Below are 17,291 nucleotides of genomic sequence, written 5' to 3'. Positions count from 1 at the left end.
ACACTCTACTGCTACATTTATGTGAACACTCTCTTACGTGAAGCTTCCCAAGGTATTAGTACAGGTTGCGTTGGAATGGCAGCTGTTTGAACTATTGGTGCATTCGTTAATATCAAAGCAGCTCAATCCGTCTCCGGAATAACCAGATTTACACGCGCACCTGCAAACAAACTTGGTTAGTTTAGTCAACACCTGTTGTTTGAGAGCCTATTTGTCTGCCTTGGGAAACTGTAGGTACAATTGGGCTTTTCTGCAGCCAATGAGCGCAGTCTACTTAATTTTTTAGTAAGATACAAGCTATTTTTAACCATCTAAAAATACACTCACTGTGCAGTGTGCTCCATAACATTTTAGAAAAATAAAACGCTGATATTTGAGTTTGATTTTGCTGAAATCCTTGAGTTTTGGATGGACGTCGACGTCGATATTTTTCAGGTGTTAGGTTTACATTAGTTGTGTAACAGCTTGATTAACAGTTGTGGTTTGCATCACAGTTAGTTTAAATTATTCAAACAACGTTCTCCAACTGTCAGCACTACCTTAATAATTTGCTGATTTAAATTTTACTTCTACAATAGCGACCTAAAATACCTTTACATGCAATCCACACAATTAATCGTGTAACCCTGCTATAGCTTACGTATAACTTCCATTGGTGTTAAAGCAGTCGGCATTTGTATGGCATGAGTTCGACGTATTGGCACATTCATCGATGTCCACACAAGATATTCCGTTTCCAGAATAACCGACGTTACAGGTGCAACTAAAATAAAAATGTCAAAATATGTTCACCAATAAAATCTTGGGTTATCGATTACAAAATTTAGTCTCATATAATCAAGTTGTCATAACAATCTTCCTTTTTTGTTACACAGCGTTTCTCTGGATACGTTTGAAAGCGCTAATTGCCTGAGTGGTAAAAATGCGTTTGTTATGATTTTCAAGATTCAAAGCCCGATTTGTAGAGTGGGTTTACGAACAAAACGAATCCGACTCCGCAGTCAAACTCCGACCGAAACATAACCCCGAGTACCGAGTCCCAAGTTCGATTCTACAACCTGTATTTCAATCATTTACAAAACAAGAATAAGGTTCAGATATTCAGCTTTTAACAATATTTTTTGCGCTACAAAAACGGTCAAAATGGCTGCCTCGACTTTTCTGTAGTAACTCCGATCAAATGGTACTATTTAAATGGCGAAAAGATGTTAAAAAATTGCACAATTTTGCCAACGCAGCAAAACTAGCTCTGTCTAAAATCAGTTTTGGCAAACTAATTATCTTAATTCACTATGTGTTTGTAAAGTAAACGAACAGATGCACATATTAACATTTACACTTGCAGTAACATGGTTTCAACAACGGCTTAGTATGTTTGCTTGCAATTTATAATTTAGCTGTACTACTTAACTTTTCAATGACTGCAAACCATTTTTTCTTGATCGTTTCTTGCCTATCAATTTTGTAATCATTTAAATTTGTTCACCTGCCGTTGCATTTTAAATTTTATTCTTTTTGTCAGTATAGATATATACATAACTTGTTACTTATCGATGCAACGCTCACAAAAAAATTCGGTCTGATATAGATAATAATGTCCTTTGCAATTTATCCTATGCTTAGCTCTTTGACATTATTGTGAAAGCCATCATACGTAAAGCTTCCGTCTGTGTTGCTGCAATTAGCATTAGAGTCACAGTTGTCAGTTCCGAGGGTGCATTCATCAATGTCAGAGCAGCTGAATCCGTCTCCGGAATAACCAGTTTTACACGCGCACCTGCAAACAAACTCGGTTAATTTAGTCAACACCTGTTGTTCGAGAGCCTATTTTTCTGCCTTGGGAAACTGTAGTTACAATTTGGGCTTTTTCTTGAATAAATCCGTCTGATTGCTTTGATTCTTAAGAGTATGTTTTGCAAATAATTTTTTTTTAATTTTCAAGTTACTGAAATATAAAATCACTGAGGCAAAAATGGCCCGCCATATAAAAACAGTTGCCCAGCCAATGCCCTTATGTTAAGGGGTACTTAAATATTAAATTATTTGATTTTATGACGGACACTCTACTGCTACATTTATGTGAACACTCTCTTACGTGAAGCTTCCCAAGGTATTAGTACAGGTTGCGTTGGAATGGCAGCTGTTTGAACTATTGGCGCATTCGTTAATATCAAAGCAGCTCAATCCGTCTCCGGAATAACCAGCTTTACACGCGCACCTGCAAACAAAAAACTTGGTTAATTTAATCATCCCCTGTTGTTTGAGAGCCTATTTTCTGCCTTGGGAAACTGTAGTTACAATTAGCCTTTTCTGTAGCCAATGAGCGCAGTCTACTTAATTTTTTAGTAAGATACAAGCTATTTTTAACCATCTAAAAATACACTCACTGTGCAGTGTGCTCCATAACATTTTAGAAAAATAAAACGCTGATATTTGAGTTTGATTTTGCTGAAATCCTTGAGTTTTGGATGGACGTCGACGTCGATATTTTTCAGGTGTTAGGTTTACATTAGTTGTGTAACAGCTTGATTAACAGTTGTGGTTTGCATCACAGTTAGTTTAAATTATTCAAACAACGTTCTCCAACTGTCAGCACTACCTTAATAATTTGCTGATTTAAATTTTACTTCTACAATAGCGACCTAAAATACCTTTACATGCAATCCACACAATTAATCGTGTAACCCTGCTATAGCTTACGTATAACTTCCATTGGTGTTAAAGCAGTCGGCATTTGTATGGCATGAGTTCGACGTATTGGCACATTCATCGATGTCCACACAAGATATTCCGTTTCCAGAATAACCGACGTTACAGGTGCAACTAAAATAAAAATGTCAAAATATGTTCACCAATAAAATCTTGGGTTATCGATTACAAAATTTAGTCTCATATAATCAAGTTGTCATAACAATCTTCCTTTTTTGTTACACAGCGTTTCTCTGGATACGTTTGAAAGCGCTAATTGCCTGAGTGGTAAAAATGCGTTTGTTATGATTTTCAAGATTCAAAGCCCGATTTGTAGAGTGGGTTTACGAACAAAACGAATCCGACTCCGCAGTCAAACTCCGACCGAAACATAACCCCGAGCACCGAGTCCCAAGTTCGATTCTACAACCTGTATTTCAATCATTTACAAAACAAGAATAAGGTTCAGATATTCAGCTTTTAACAATATTTTTTGCGCTACAAAAACGGTCAAAATGGCTGCCTCGACTTTTCTGTAGTAACTCCGATCAAATGGTACTATTTAAATGGCGAAAAGATGTTAAAAAATTGCACAATTTTGCCAACGCAGCAAAACTAGCTCTGTCTAAAATCAGTTTTGGCAAACTAATTATCTTAATTCACTATGTGTTTGTAAAGTAAACGAACAGATGCACATATTAACATTTACACTTGCAGTAACATGGTTTCAACAACGGCTTAGTATGTTTGCTTGCAATTTATAATTTAGCTGTACTACTTAACTTTTCAATGACTGCAAACCATTTTTTCTTGATCGTTTCTTGCCTATCAATTTTGTAATCATTTAAATTTGTTCACCTGCCGTTGCATTTTAAATTTTATTCTTTTTGTCAGTATAGATATATACATAACTTGTTACTTATCGATGCAACGCTCACAAAAAAATTCGGTCTGATATAGATAATAATGTCCTTTGCAATTTATCCTATGCTTAGCTCTTTGACATTATTGTGAAAGCCATCATACGTAAAGCTTCCGTCTGTGTTGCTGCAATTAGCATTAGAGTCACAGTTGTCAGTTCCGAGGGTGCATTCATCAATGTCAGAGCAGCTGAATCCGTCTCCGGAATAACCAGTTTTACACGCGCACCTGCAAACAAACTCGGTTAATTTAGTCAACACCTGTTGTTCGAGAGCCTATTTTTCTGCCTTGGGAAACTGTAGTTACAATTTGGGCTTTTTCTTGAATAAATCCGTCTGATTGCTTTGATTCTTAAGAGTATGTTTTGCAAATAATTTTTTTTTAATTTTCAAATTACTGAAATATAAAATCACTGAGGCAAAAATGGCCCGCCATATAAAAACAGTTGCCCAGCCAATGCCCTTATGTTAAGGGGTACTTAAATATTAAATTATTTGATTTTATGACGGACACTCTACTGCTACATTTATGTGAACACTCTCTTACGTGAAGCTTCCCAAGGTATTAGTACAGGTTGCGTTGGAATGGCAGCTGTTTGAACTATTGGCGCATTCGTTAATATCAAAGCAGCTCAATCCGTCTCCGGAATAACCAGCTTTACACGCGCACCTGCAAACAAAAAACTTGGTTAATTTAATCATCCCCTGTTGTTTGAGAGCCTATTTTCTGCCTTGGGAAACTGTAGTTACAATTAGCCTTTTCTGTAGCCAATCAGCGCAGTCTATACTTAATTGTTTAGTAGGATACAAGCTATTTTTAACCATCTAAAAATACACTCACTGTGCAGTGTGCTCCATAACATTTTAGAAAAATAAAACGCTGATATGTGAGTTTGATTTTGCTGAAATCCTTGAGTTTTGGATGAACGTCGACGTCGATATCTTTCAGGTGTTAGGTTTACATTAGTTTTGTAACAGTTTGATTAACAGTGGTGGTTGGCATCACAGTTAGTTTAAATTATTCAAACAACGTTCTCCAACTCTCAGCACTACCTTAATAATTTGCTGAGTTAAATTTTACTTCTACAATAGCGACCTAAAATACCTTTACATGCAATCCACACAATTAATTGTGTAACCCTGCTATAGCTTACGTATAACTTCCATTGGAGTTAAAACAGTCGGCATTGGCATTGCATGAGTTCGACGTATTGGCACATTCATCGATGTCCACACAAGATATTCCGTTTCCAGAATAACCGACGTTACAGGTGCAACTAAAATGAAAATGTCAGAAAATATTTTCACCAATAAAAACTTGGGTTATCGATTACAAAATTTAGTCCCATATTTTTAAGTTGTCATAACAATCTTCCTTTTTTGTTACACAGCGTTTCTCCGGATACGTTTGGACGCGCTAATTGCCCGAGTGGTAAAAATGCGTTTGGTATGATTTTCAAGGTTCAAAGCCCGGTTTGTAGAGTGGGTTTACAAACAAAACGAATCCGACTCTGCAGTCAAACTCCGACCGAAACATAACCCCGAGTACCGAGTCCCAAGTTCGATTCTACAACGTGTATTTCAATCATTTACAAAACGAGAATAAGGTATTCATATATTCAGCTTTCAACAATCTTTTTTGCGCTACAAAAACGGTCAAAATGGCTGCCTCGACTTTTCTGTAGTAACTCCGATCAAATGGTACTATTTAAATGGCGAAAGGATGTTAAAAAATTGCACAATTTTGCCAACGCAGCAAAACTAGCTCTGTCTAAAATCAGTTTTGGCAAACTAATTATCTCAATTCACTATGTGTTTGTAAAGTAAACGAACAGATGCACATATTAACCTTTACCCTATAGCTGTAACATGGTTTCAACAACGGCTTAGTATGTTTGCTTGCAATTTTTAATTTAGTTGTACTACTCAACTTTTTAATGACTGGAAACCATTTTTCTTGATGGTTTTTTGCCTATCAATTTTGTAATCATTTCAATTTGTTCACCTGCCGTTGCATTTTAAATTTTATTCTTTTTTGTCAGTAGATATATACATAACTTGTTACTTATCGATGCAACGCTCACAAAAAAAATCGGTGCGATATATACAATAATGTCCTTTGCAATTTATCCTATGCTTAGCTCTTTGACATTATTGTGAAAGCCATCATACGTAAAGCTTCCGTCTGTGTTGCTGCAATTAGCATTAGAGTCACAGTTGTCAGTTCCGAGGGTGCATTCATCAATGTCAGAGCAGCTGAATCCGTCTCCGGAATAACCAGTTTTACACGCGCACCTGCAAACAAACTCGGTTAATTTAGTCAACACCTGTTGTTCGAGAGCCTATTTTTCTGCCTTGGGAAACTGTAGTTACAATTTGGGCTTTTTCTTGAATAAATCCGTCTGATTGCTTTGATTCTTAAGAGTATGTTTTGCAAATAATTTTTTTTTAATTTTCAAGTTACTGAAATATAAAATCACTGAGGCAAAAATGGCCCGCCATATAAAAACAGTTGCCCAGCCAATGCCCTTATGTTAAGGGGTACTTAAATATTAAATTCTTTGATTTTATGACGGACACTCTACTGCTACATTTATGTGAACACTCTCTTACGTGAAGCTTCCCAAGGTATTAGTACAGGTTGCGTTGGAATGGCAGCTGTTTGAACTATTGGTGCATTCGTTAATATCAAAGCAGCTCAATCCGTCTCCGGAATAACCAGATTTACACGCGCACCTGCAAACAAACTTGGTTAGTTTAGTCAACACCTGTTGTTTGAGAGCCTATTTGTCTGCCTTGGGAAACTGTAGGTACAATTGGGCTTTTCTGCAGCCAATGAGCGCAGTCTACTTAATTTTTTAGTAAGATACAAGCTATTTTTAACCATCTAAAAATACACTCACTGTGCAGTGTGCTCCATAACATTTTAGAAAAATAAAACGCTGATATTTGAGTTTGATTTTGCTGAAATCCTTGAGTTTTGGATGAACGTCGACGTCGATATTTTTCAGGTGTTAGGTTTACATTAGTTGTGTAACAGCTTGATTAACAGTTGTGGTTTGCATCACAGTTAGTTTAAATTATTCAAACAACGTTCTCCAACTGTCAGCACTACCTTAATAATTTGCTGATTTAAATTTTACTTCTACAATAGCGACCTAAAATACCTTTACATGCAATCCACACAATTAATCGTGTAACCCTGCTATAGCTTACGTATAACTTCCATTGGTGTTAAAGCAGTCGGCATTTGTATGGCATGAGTTCGACGTATTGGCACATTCATCGATGTCCACACAAGATATTCCGTTTCCAGAATAACCGACGTTACAGGTGCAACTAAAATAAAAATGTCAAAATATGTTCACCAATAAAATCTTGGGTTATCGATTACAAAATTTAGTCTCATATAATCAAGTTGTCATAACAATCTTCCTTTTTTGTTACACAGCGTTTCTCTGGATACGTTTGAAAGCGCTAATTGCCTGAGTGGTAAAAATGCGTTTGTTATGATTTTCAAGATTCAAAGCCCGATTTGTAGAGTGGGTTTACGAACAAAACGAATCCGACTCCGCAGTCAAACTCCGACCGAAACATAACCCCGAGTACCGAGTCCCAAGTTCGATTCTACAACCTGTATTTCAATCATTTACAAAACAAGAATAAGGTTCAGATATTCAGCTTTTAACAATATTTTTTGCGCTACAAAAACGGTCAAAATGGCTGCCTCGACTTTTCTGTAGTAACTCCGATCAAATGGTACTATTTAAATGGCGAAAAGATGTTAAAAAATTGCACAATTTTGCCAACGCAGCAAAACTAGCTCTGTCTAAAATCAGTTTTGGCAAACTAATTATCTTAATTCACTATGTGTTTGTAAAGTAAACGAACAGATGCACATATTAACATTTACACTTGCAGTAACATGGTTTCAACAACGGCTTAGTATGTTTGCTTGCAATTTGTAATTTAGCTGTACTACTTAACTTTTCAATGACTGCAAACCATTTTTTCTTGATCGTTTCTTGCCTATCAATTTTGTAATCATTTAAATTTGTTCACCTGCCGTTGCATTTTAAATTTTATTCTTTTTGTCAGTATAGATATATACATAACTTGTTACTTATCGATGCAACGCTCACAAAAAAATTCGGTCTGATATAGATAATAATGTCCTTTGCAATTTATCCTATGCTTAGCTCTTTGACATTATTGTGAAAGCCATCATACGTAAAGCTTCCGTCTGTGTTGCTGCAATTAGCATTAGAGTCACAGTTGTCAGTTCCGAGGGTGCATTCATCAATGTCAGAGCAGCTGAATCCGTCTCCGGAATAACCAGTTTTACACGCGCACCTGCAAACAAACTCGGTTAATTTAGTCAACACCTGTTGTTCGAGAGCCTATTTTTCTGCCTTGGGAAACTGTAGTTACAATTTGGGCTTTTTCTTGAATAAATCCGTCTGATTGCTTTGATTCTTAAGAGTATGTTTTGCAAATAATTTTTTTTTAATTTTCAAGTTACTGAAATATAAAATCACTGAGGCAAAAATGGCCCGCCATATAAAAACAGTTGCCCAGCCAATGCCCTTATGTTAAGGGGTACTTAAATATTAAATTATTTGATTTTATGACGGACACTCTACTGCTACATTTATGTGAACACTCTCTTACGTGAAGCTTCCCAAGGTATTAGTACAGGTTGCGTTGGAATGGCAGCTGTTTGAACTATTGGCGCATTCGTTAATATCAAAGCAGCTCAATCCGTCTCCGGAATAACCAGCTTTACACGCGCACCTGCAAACAAAAAACTTGGTTAATTTAATCATCCCCTGTTGTTTGAGAGCCTATTTTCTGCCTTGGGAAACTGTAGTTACAATTAGCCTTTTCTGTAGCCAATCAGCGCAGTCTATACTTAATTGTTTAGTAGGATACAAGCTATTTTTAACCATCTAAAAATACACTCACTGTGCAGTGTGCTCCATAACATTTTAGAAAAATAAAACGCTGATATGTGAGTTTGATTTTGCTGAAATCCTTGAGTTTTGGATGAACGTCGACGTCGATATCTTTCAGGTGTTAGGTTTACATTAGTTTTGTAACAGTTTGATTAACAGTGGTGGTTGGCATCACAGTTAGTTTAAATTATTCAAACAACGTTCTCCAACTCTCAGCACTACCTTAATAATTTGCTGAGTTAAATTTTACTTCTACAATAGCGACCTAAAATACCTTTACATGCAATCCACACAATTAATTGTGTAACCCTGCTATAGCTTACGTATAACTTCCATTGGAGTTAAAACAGTCGGCATTGGCATTGCATGAGTTCGACGTATTGGCACATTCATCGATGTCCACACAAGATATTCCGTTTCCAGAATAACCGACGTTACAGGTGCAACTAAAATGAAAATGTCAGAAAATATTTTCACCAATAAAAACTTGGGTTATCGATTACAAAATTTAGTCCCATATTTTTAAGTTGTCATAACAATCTTCCTTTTTTGTTACACAGCGTTTCTCCGGATACGTTTGGACGCGCTAATTGCCCGAGTGGTAAAAATGCGTTTGGTATGATTTTCAAGGTTCAAAGCCCGGTTTGTAGAGTGGGTTTACAAACAAAACGAATCCGACTCTGCAGTCAAACTCCGACCGAAACATAACCCCGAGTACCGAGTCCCAAGTTCGATTCTACAACGTGTATTTCAATCATTTACAAAACGAGAATAAGGTATTCATATATTCAGCTTTCAACAATCTTTTTTGCGCTACAAAAACGGTCAAAATGGCTGCCTCGACTTTTCTGTAGTAACTCCGATCAAATGGTACTATTTAAATGGCGAAAGGATGTTAAAAAATTGCACAATTTTGCCAACGCAGCAAAACTAGCTCTGTCTAAAATCAGTTTTGGCAAACTAATTATCTCAATTCACTATGTGTTTGTAAAGTAAACGAACAGATGCACATATTAACCTTTACCCTATAGCTGTAACATGGTTTCAACAACGGCTTAGTATGTTTGCTTGCAATTTTTAATTTAGTTGTACTACTCAACTTTTTAATGACTGGAAACCATTTTTCTTGATGGTTTTTTGCCTATCAATTTTGTAATCATTTCAATTTGTTCACCTGCCGTTGCATTTTAAATTTTATTCTTTTTTGTCAGTAGATATATACATAACTTGTTACTTATCGATGCAACGCTCACAAAAAAAATCGGTGCGATATATACAATAATGTCCTTTGCAATTTATCCTATGCTTAGCTCTTTGACATTATTGTGAAAGCCATCATACGTAAAGCTTCCGTCTGTGTTGCTGCAATTAGCATTAGAGTCACAGTTGTCAGTTCCGAGGGTGCATTCATCAATGTCAGAGCAGCTGAATCCGTCTCCGGAATAACCAGTTTTACACGCGCACCTGCAAACAAACTCGGTTAATTTAGTCAACACCTGTTGTTCGAGAGCCTATTTTTCTGCCTTGGGAAACTGTAGTTACAATTTGGGCTTTTTCTTGAATAAATCCGTCTGATTGCTTTGATTCTTAAGAGTATGTTTTGCAAATAATTTTTTTTTAATTTTCAAGTTACTGAAATATAAAATCACTGAGGCAAAAATGGCCCGCCATATAAAAACAGTTGCCCAGCCAATGCCCTTATGTTAAGGGGTACTTAAATATTAAATTCTTTGATTTTATGACGGACACTCTACTGCTACATTTATGTGAACACTATCTTACGTGAAGCTTCCCAAGGTATTAGTACAGGTTGCGTTGGAATGGCAGCTGTTTGAACTATTGGTGCATTCGTTAATATCAAAGCAGCTCAATCCGTCTCCGGAATAACCAGATTTACACGCGCACCTGCAAACAAACTTGGTTAGTTTAGTCAACACCTGTTGTTTGAGAGCCTATTTGTCTGCCTTGGGAAACTGTAGGTACAATTGGGCTTTTCTGCAGCCAATGAGCGCAGTCTACTTAATTTTTTAGTAAGATACAAGCTATTTTTAACCATCTAAAAATACACTCACTGTGCAGTGTGCTCCATAACATTTTAGAAAAATAAAACGCTGATATTTGAGTTTGATTTTGCTGAAATCCTTGAGTTTTGGATGGACGTCGACGTCGATATTTTTCAGGTGTTAGGTTTACATTAGTTGTGTAACAGCTTGATTAACAGTTGTGGTTTGCATCACAGTTAGTTTAAATTATTCAAACAACGTTCTCCAACTGTCAGCACTACCTTAATAATTTGCTGATTTAAATTTTACTTCTACAATAGCGACCTAAAATACCTTTACATGCAATCCACACAATTAATCGTGTAACCCTGCTATAGCTTACGTATAACTTCCATTGGTGTTAAAGCAGTCGGCATTTGTATGGCATGAGTTCGACGTATTGGCACATTCATCGATGTCCACACAAGATATTCCGTTTCCAGAATAACCGACGTTACAGGTGCAACTAAAATAAAAATGTCAAAATATGTTCACCAATAAAATCTTGGGTTATCGATTACAAAATTTAGTCTCATATAATCAAGTTGTCATAACAATCTTCCTTTTTTGTTACACAGCGTTTCTCTGGATACGTTTGAAAGCGCTAATTGCCTGAGTGGTAAAAATGCGTTTGTTATGATTTTCAAGATTCAAAGCCCGATTTGTAGAGTGGGTTTACGAACAAAACGAATCCGACTCCGCAGTCAAACTCCGACCGAAACATAACCCCGAGTACCGAGTCCCAAGTTCGATTCTACAACCTGTATTTCAATCATTTACAAAACAAGAATAAGGTTCAGATATTCAGCTTTTAACAATATTTTTTGCGCTACAAAAACGGTCAAAATGGCTGCCTCGACTTTTCTGTAGTAACTCCGATCAAATGGTACTATTTAAATGGCGAAAAGATGTTAAAAAATTGCACAATTTTGCCAACGCAGCAAAACTAGCTCTGTCTAAAATCAGTTTTGGCAAACTAATTATCTTAATTCACTATGTGTTTGTAAAGTAAACGAACAGATGCACATATTAACATTTACACTTGCAGTAACATGGTTTCAACAACGGCTTAGTATGTTTGCTTGCAATTTATAATTTAGCTGTACTACTTAACTTTTCAATGACTGCAAACCATTTTTTCTTGATCGTTTCTTGCCTATCAATTTTGTAATCATTTAAATTTGTTCACCTGCCGTTGCATTTTAAATTTTATTCTTTTTGTCAGTATAGATATATACATAACTTGTTACTTATCGATGCAACGCTCACAAAAAAATTCGGTCTGATATAGATAATAATGTCCTTTGCAATTTATCCTATGCTTAGCTCTTTGATATTATTGTGAAAGCCATCATACATAAAGTTTCCTTCTGTGTTGCTGCAATTAGCATTGGAGTCACAGTTGGCCGTTCCGACGGTGCATTCATCGATGTCAGAGCAGTTTAATCCGTTTCCAGAATAGCCAGCATTACAGATGCAACTGTAAAGTAAGAGTGTCAGTGTGAAGTAGAAAAACCTCAAACTATAGTGAAATAATTTCAACCACTGGCAAGATTGTAGCGAAACGTCCGAGTTGTTTATTAAAGACACGTATAAAATACCTGTTCGCGAAAATGTTTTAAAGTGCTACGATATAGTGTTATTAGAACGTAAGTCAATGACTGCTTTTAGTTGCACGTAAGAACTATGTGATTTGTTTACTTATTTCTACACAAAGTGGAACTTCTGTAGCAATTATTTTTTTTTACTTTTGCTATACACTTGTCAAAACAAATTAAATTTTCGGATTTGCATATTTCTAACTTAAAGCCAAAAGATTTTGTAAAGATGCCAACTACGTCACTAATACCGAAAGAAAAGCGAAAGAAAAAACTTAAGCTGCCAAAACGACCGGATTAAGTTGACTGGATCACATGACATAACGGAGCTGGTACCTGAAGCTTCCAAATGTATTGAAACATGCAGCGTTGCTATTGCAAGCAAAAGAGCCATTGAAACACTCGTTGATATCATCACATGTCGTGCCATCGATAGAGACTGCAATCCAAATAGAAAAGGTTACACAAAAATGGCAATAACCAATATTGTAAAGTTTGGCTTTTAAGTTATTCGCAAACTGATTCAGGATAAAAATTAAAAATATTGAAATATGGAACTGAAAATTTTATGTCGGAGCCCAACAATATTTTTTAGCTTCCTTATCAATATCATAAACGACTAATAAAAAACGTCGCAAAAATTACGTTAAATCGTGAAATTCCATGCATCAAAATAAAGCAAAACAAATATCCGCTAGCAAAAATATGTATGAGGTTGTCTCGAAACTTGGGGTGTAAAAAACATAAAATCGGAAAAACAACGTCATCGCATATTTGGTTGTTTTAGTTAAAAGTTTGAAATTAAACACGGAAACTAACAATTTTGTATTAGAGTAACACAAATACAGGTAGCATTTTTTCGTATATTCGAGCATAAAAAAGTAAACGTTCACCTGACGGTAAAATTATTACCATTCGCGCTTCCTGCTAGCAAAAAAAACAATTAGATCGTCTTAAGTTGGTCATTAGGTCCAAACCTACAGCAAAATCGAAAAAAAACGTCATTTCATGTTAGGGCAAAACAAATGCAGTGCGCAATGTCTTACTTTCCTTATTGTTGGCCACCAAACAATAAAAAACGATTATCAAACTGCGGTAAAATCATGATGATTCGGGCGAATATTTTTTGACCTAAAAATTGAGAAATTTTGACCTGAAAAATTAAAATTTTGACAAATTTTGACCTAAAAATAATTTATTTTGACAAAATTTTGACCTGTCAGAAATAAATTGATTTAAATAACCTAGGCGTCGTCATTCACACGTTTTTTATAACGTATATTGCTCTAATGAAGATATAATACGGTTGAAAAGACTTTGAATATAAATCAAAACTAATTTTTTTTGATAAAATTTAACGATCAATTAAAAAAAAAACTACGACCAATTTAAAAAGCTGACCACATTTTTTTTTTAATTTTGTAAACGGTTTATGTGCATTTCATTCGATATTTGATAAAAAAAATTTGACCTAACGTGTAAATTTTGACAAAATTTTGACTTTTTTGGACAAGTCAAAAAATATTCGCCCTAATTATGATTTATGCTTACTGCTGAGCATTCAATGAAAAGTGTGGGTTGCTACAAATTTATGGGAGTAGAATTTTGTTAATCGTAACCTTTCACACATTGATTCTGGTGAATAAACGAAAAAGGCAATATTTGCTGGAAATTAGGAAATAATGTATTACCGTTCGTGTTTTAGGTAACTTCTTGAACTATGGATTGTGTTTGATTATTCTATGTAGTACTTTGCTTTGGATTTTTTAGGACCGTTGATCATTTAGTTTAGTATGCAAAAACTAAAATTTCGAAATGTGTAAAATATAGCAAACGGGTAAGCTTTGGGTCAGTGCAAATAAAAGCGTCCTTAAAGGTTGTTGAAAAGCAGCGGAATGCGACACGCTCTGATTAAGACCAAGCGTAATCAAAACGTTTCGAAATGTGAGAAAAACCGGCCGTGATAAGAGTTTCCCGCGTAATGAGTGTCTTAAAAAAGCGTTGAAGTTTTAGAAACTTGTAAATAGCAATCTCACACGTTCACATTTTTCAGCTACTTACATACATATCCGGAAAGGCAAAAGCATTCGTAAGTAGAGTTGCTAAAAATGTCGGTGCAGTTGGAGTTTGTCGGACACGGGTTAGATGAGCATCCAGTCAGGCCTTAGAAAAATATAAGCCTTTTTAGTGGACAGATAAACCATAAAAAAACATACACGATATAGATCAAAGGCCTATATAGGCATTCACCCTGAAAAAGGCCACTTGAGTTGGTTGACGAAACGTCCGGGGGGAGAAATACAATTACCTGAGGAGCCGACATTAACCATATTTAAAAAAATGTTTTAAAAGGCATAAACCGGTTTATAGCTGTTCACTGTAGGAGATTTCTTCTGTAATTGGAACGTGAACAGGTTGCACAACATGTTAACATTCATATTGCAGTCAAGTTTTGACAACGCGTGTTTTTATTTAGTGCAACCTGAGCAATGTGTAATATGGCGTAACACCAGCGATAAATGTGGGAATAATTTCTTACCATAACGATAAATATGTTTTAGAGATAATGTCAAAAAGTTGCGTCATAAAAGGACGTCTGAAACGAGTAATACTTGGAAACCTGAGCTTATATTTCGATGTCGTTCACAATACTCTCACCCAAATTTCAACGCATTTAATGAGATGGCGGGATGGGTAAGTCCTCCTTATAGATAACTGTCCTAATAATTTAGACCTCGGGTCCAAATAAGGGAATTAAAATAAGGAAACTAACCATGCCCCTAAAAATCCAATAATAACCTCAAGGGTTGAAAAATATATAAAACAATTTTATTCAAAACCCTGAATACTGCCGTTACGCCCAAAACAGCATCATCAGTTCTGCTAAAAAAGTTATTTGGATGATATAGCTGAAAGATCATCAACTGGAACTGTTGAAACAGGCATATATCTAAATACAAACAACAAAAGGTAAAAACTATAACTTTATCGATCTAAAAAACTTTTGCATCCTGCTTGCTTAAAAACCTAGTTTTACTTTTATATATACTTTTCCATAGAACAGCGATTGGCAGAAACGTGCTTATAAGCTGTACGCTTCCGGTCTATGGGCATTATTTAACTTAGGCGGTTATGAATTTTTTAAGGAACATTAAACACTCAGTCCGAATAAATTTGAACATGATTTATGGCTTATTTTGAAGATGGTGTCTCCTAGTTTATATCGTTAAAGTTTTAACTTGTTGGATTAACTGTTAAAGGTTAATATCGCTGAATATTAATCATCACATTTTTGAATATTAATTTTTTTCAATATATTTCGCAAAAAGTGTGTTTGCTGGAAAGGTGTAGGACTGTAGACGATGCAAAGATTGTGTAAAAAGTTCAACTCTGTAGCGTCAAAACTTTCGGAGATTGCTCAAAAACAATCTCGGTGCTAGGAACGATATATGAGGGAAAATCCCTGTAAGATAACACGTCTCCTAATTCAGCCACAAAACATTCACAAACTGTTTGAATTTGAACCTCGTTGCCGAAATCAAGCAAAGTCAATGATGTTGGTACAACAGACGTATACGGTTTTTACACTAAAAGCGATGTGTCTAACAAAATTAATTCAGTCGTACAACTTCAAATAGCATGCTCATCAAGTGTTTTGGAAACCGGGAGAATGCAATTGGAGGCAGTTACATTCCCAACACCATTGTCATTTCGGCGAAATAATTTTTTTTTTTTTTTTTTTTTTTTTTTTTAAAAACACGTTCACTACAATTTTCTTTCGCGTATCGTACATTAGCGCCAAAGAAAGGCAAAATAAACAACATTCCGAACCGAAGAATGTTTCTAAATTCTAACACAATATAACAGGGACATACCTTAACATTAATCCGCCTTCATTTATATTTAGCGCTTGAGATATTTTCGACGAAATGTTTTTTTGCAGAACTAGGCGAAGCTTATATTGGCGAGAAAGCAACGCCAAAATAAAACAACTTTCCGAACCGAGGAATTTTCTTAAATTTTAACACAACAGAGCAGACACATGTCTTAAATTAAATCCACTTTCATTTTTATGCAGCGCTTCAGGTATTTTCAACGAAATGGGTTTTCGTAGAACGCTCGTTTTACTGCCATATACGGCCTATTGTGATTTGGCGAAGCGTATATTGGCGAGAAAGTAACGCAAAATAAAACAACTTTCCGAAACGAAGATTTTTCTTAAATGTTAAAGCAACACAGCTAAAAATGGTATTTTTGGTGAAACACTTATTCCCATAAAATTCAAGGGTCAATGTGAATTGAATCTTAGATACTTTGTTTTAATTTTGACGTAATAATCGGCTTGGTTTAAACTGCTTTTGTGTTTTTCAAATTTTTTCTCTTTTCAACATAATGACTTGTGGATTGGACGTGTTTTAATTGGCCACCCAATATTTGCAGATTTAGCATCATTTATGGAGTTATTTCTGTACACATTTTTCTTAACTGTTTTTTAGTTTATCATGCAGTGCCATTTTACTAAAAGTGTTGTAGTTAGGATTTAAGGCGTGCCTTAAGCTGTGCAGTATTCAACGCATTTGCTTAATTACAAGTTGGGTACTTAGTATTCTTAGAGATTCTTGTGTTTTTTGTCTGTGTGACAGTCCATGAGAGTTAAGATTATGATATCGACGAATAAAATTATGTTTTTTTATTTAAATTAAAGTTCTTTTGAATTTTATTCAGCTTTGAATTTGAGCCCAAACTTAACTAAAACACGAACATTAGGACAGACTACCTCTAAAACATGGGTCACCAAATGACTATCTAGCCTAAAAAACTTTGATGACCCCTGCTCTAGAAGCCAGTTTTTCCCCTGTTCCAATTTTACCTATGAATATAAGGTTTTTATCTGGTTACAAAATAACACCTGAACGAAGGGCGACTCTTGACGCGGGGTTCGGGCTTATAAACTAAGATTTCCCGGTAATATAATTTATACAAAAATAGGATTGATCAACAACAAATTGCTTTATTTCTTCATATACACTCGGCCAGATTCGGAAAGTTGTTTTATTTTGCGTTAGTTTCTCGCCAATATACGCTTCG

At 35.5% G+C, this 17,291-nt stretch overlaps 1 protein-coding gene across 3 annotated transcripts in view; it reads right to left on the bottom strand.

Annotated features, from left to right (window-relative positions):
- The window catches only part of LOC146145736 (uncharacterized), a 60,376-nt gene that overhangs the window by 36,139 nt on the left and 6,946 nt on the right, over positions 1-17,291 (bottom strand). For all 3 annotated transcript variants that reach the window (XM_083389833.1, XM_083389834.1, XM_083389835.1), the window contains exons 3-22: positions 14,265-14,366; positions 12,540-12,642; positions 11,963-12,085; positions 10,949-11,071; positions 10,346-10,468; positions 9,905-10,027; positions 8,887-9,009; positions 8,280-8,402; positions 7,839-7,961; positions 6,825-6,947; positions 6,222-6,344; positions 5,781-5,903; positions 4,763-4,885; positions 4,156-4,278; positions 3,715-3,837; positions 2,701-2,823; positions 2,096-2,218; positions 1,655-1,777; positions 641-763; positions 38-160 (exon numbers count right to left, since the gene is read on the bottom strand). In XM_083389833.1, coding sequence (XP_083245959.1) covers positions 38-160; positions 641-763; positions 1,655-1,777; positions 2,096-2,218; positions 2,701-2,823; positions 3,715-3,837; positions 4,156-4,278; positions 4,763-4,885; positions 5,781-5,903; positions 6,222-6,344; positions 6,825-6,947; positions 7,839-7,961; positions 8,280-8,402; positions 8,887-9,009; positions 9,905-10,027; positions 10,346-10,468; positions 10,949-11,071; positions 11,963-12,085; positions 12,540-12,642; positions 14,265-14,366 — 2,419 coding nt within the window. The remainder of the gene's footprint in view (positions 1-37; positions 161-640; positions 764-1,654; positions 1,778-2,095; positions 2,219-2,700; positions 2,824-3,714; positions 3,838-4,155; positions 4,279-4,762; positions 4,886-5,780; positions 5,904-6,221; positions 6,345-6,824; positions 6,948-7,838; positions 7,962-8,279; positions 8,403-8,886; positions 9,010-9,904; positions 10,028-10,345; positions 10,469-10,948; positions 11,072-11,962; positions 12,086-12,539; positions 12,643-14,264; positions 14,367-17,291) is intronic.

This window comes from Ascidiella aspersa, chromosome 5 (genome assembly GCF_963924565.1).
Source record: "Ascidiella aspersa chromosome 5, kaAscAspe10.2, whole genome shotgun sequence".
Lineage (NCBI taxonomy): Eukaryota > Metazoa > Chordata > Ascidiacea > Phlebobranchia > Ascidiidae > Ascidiella > Ascidiella aspersa.
The sequence above is the reverse complement of the archived record's forward strand: the minus strand, read 5'-3'. Positions and strand labels throughout refer to the sequence as shown.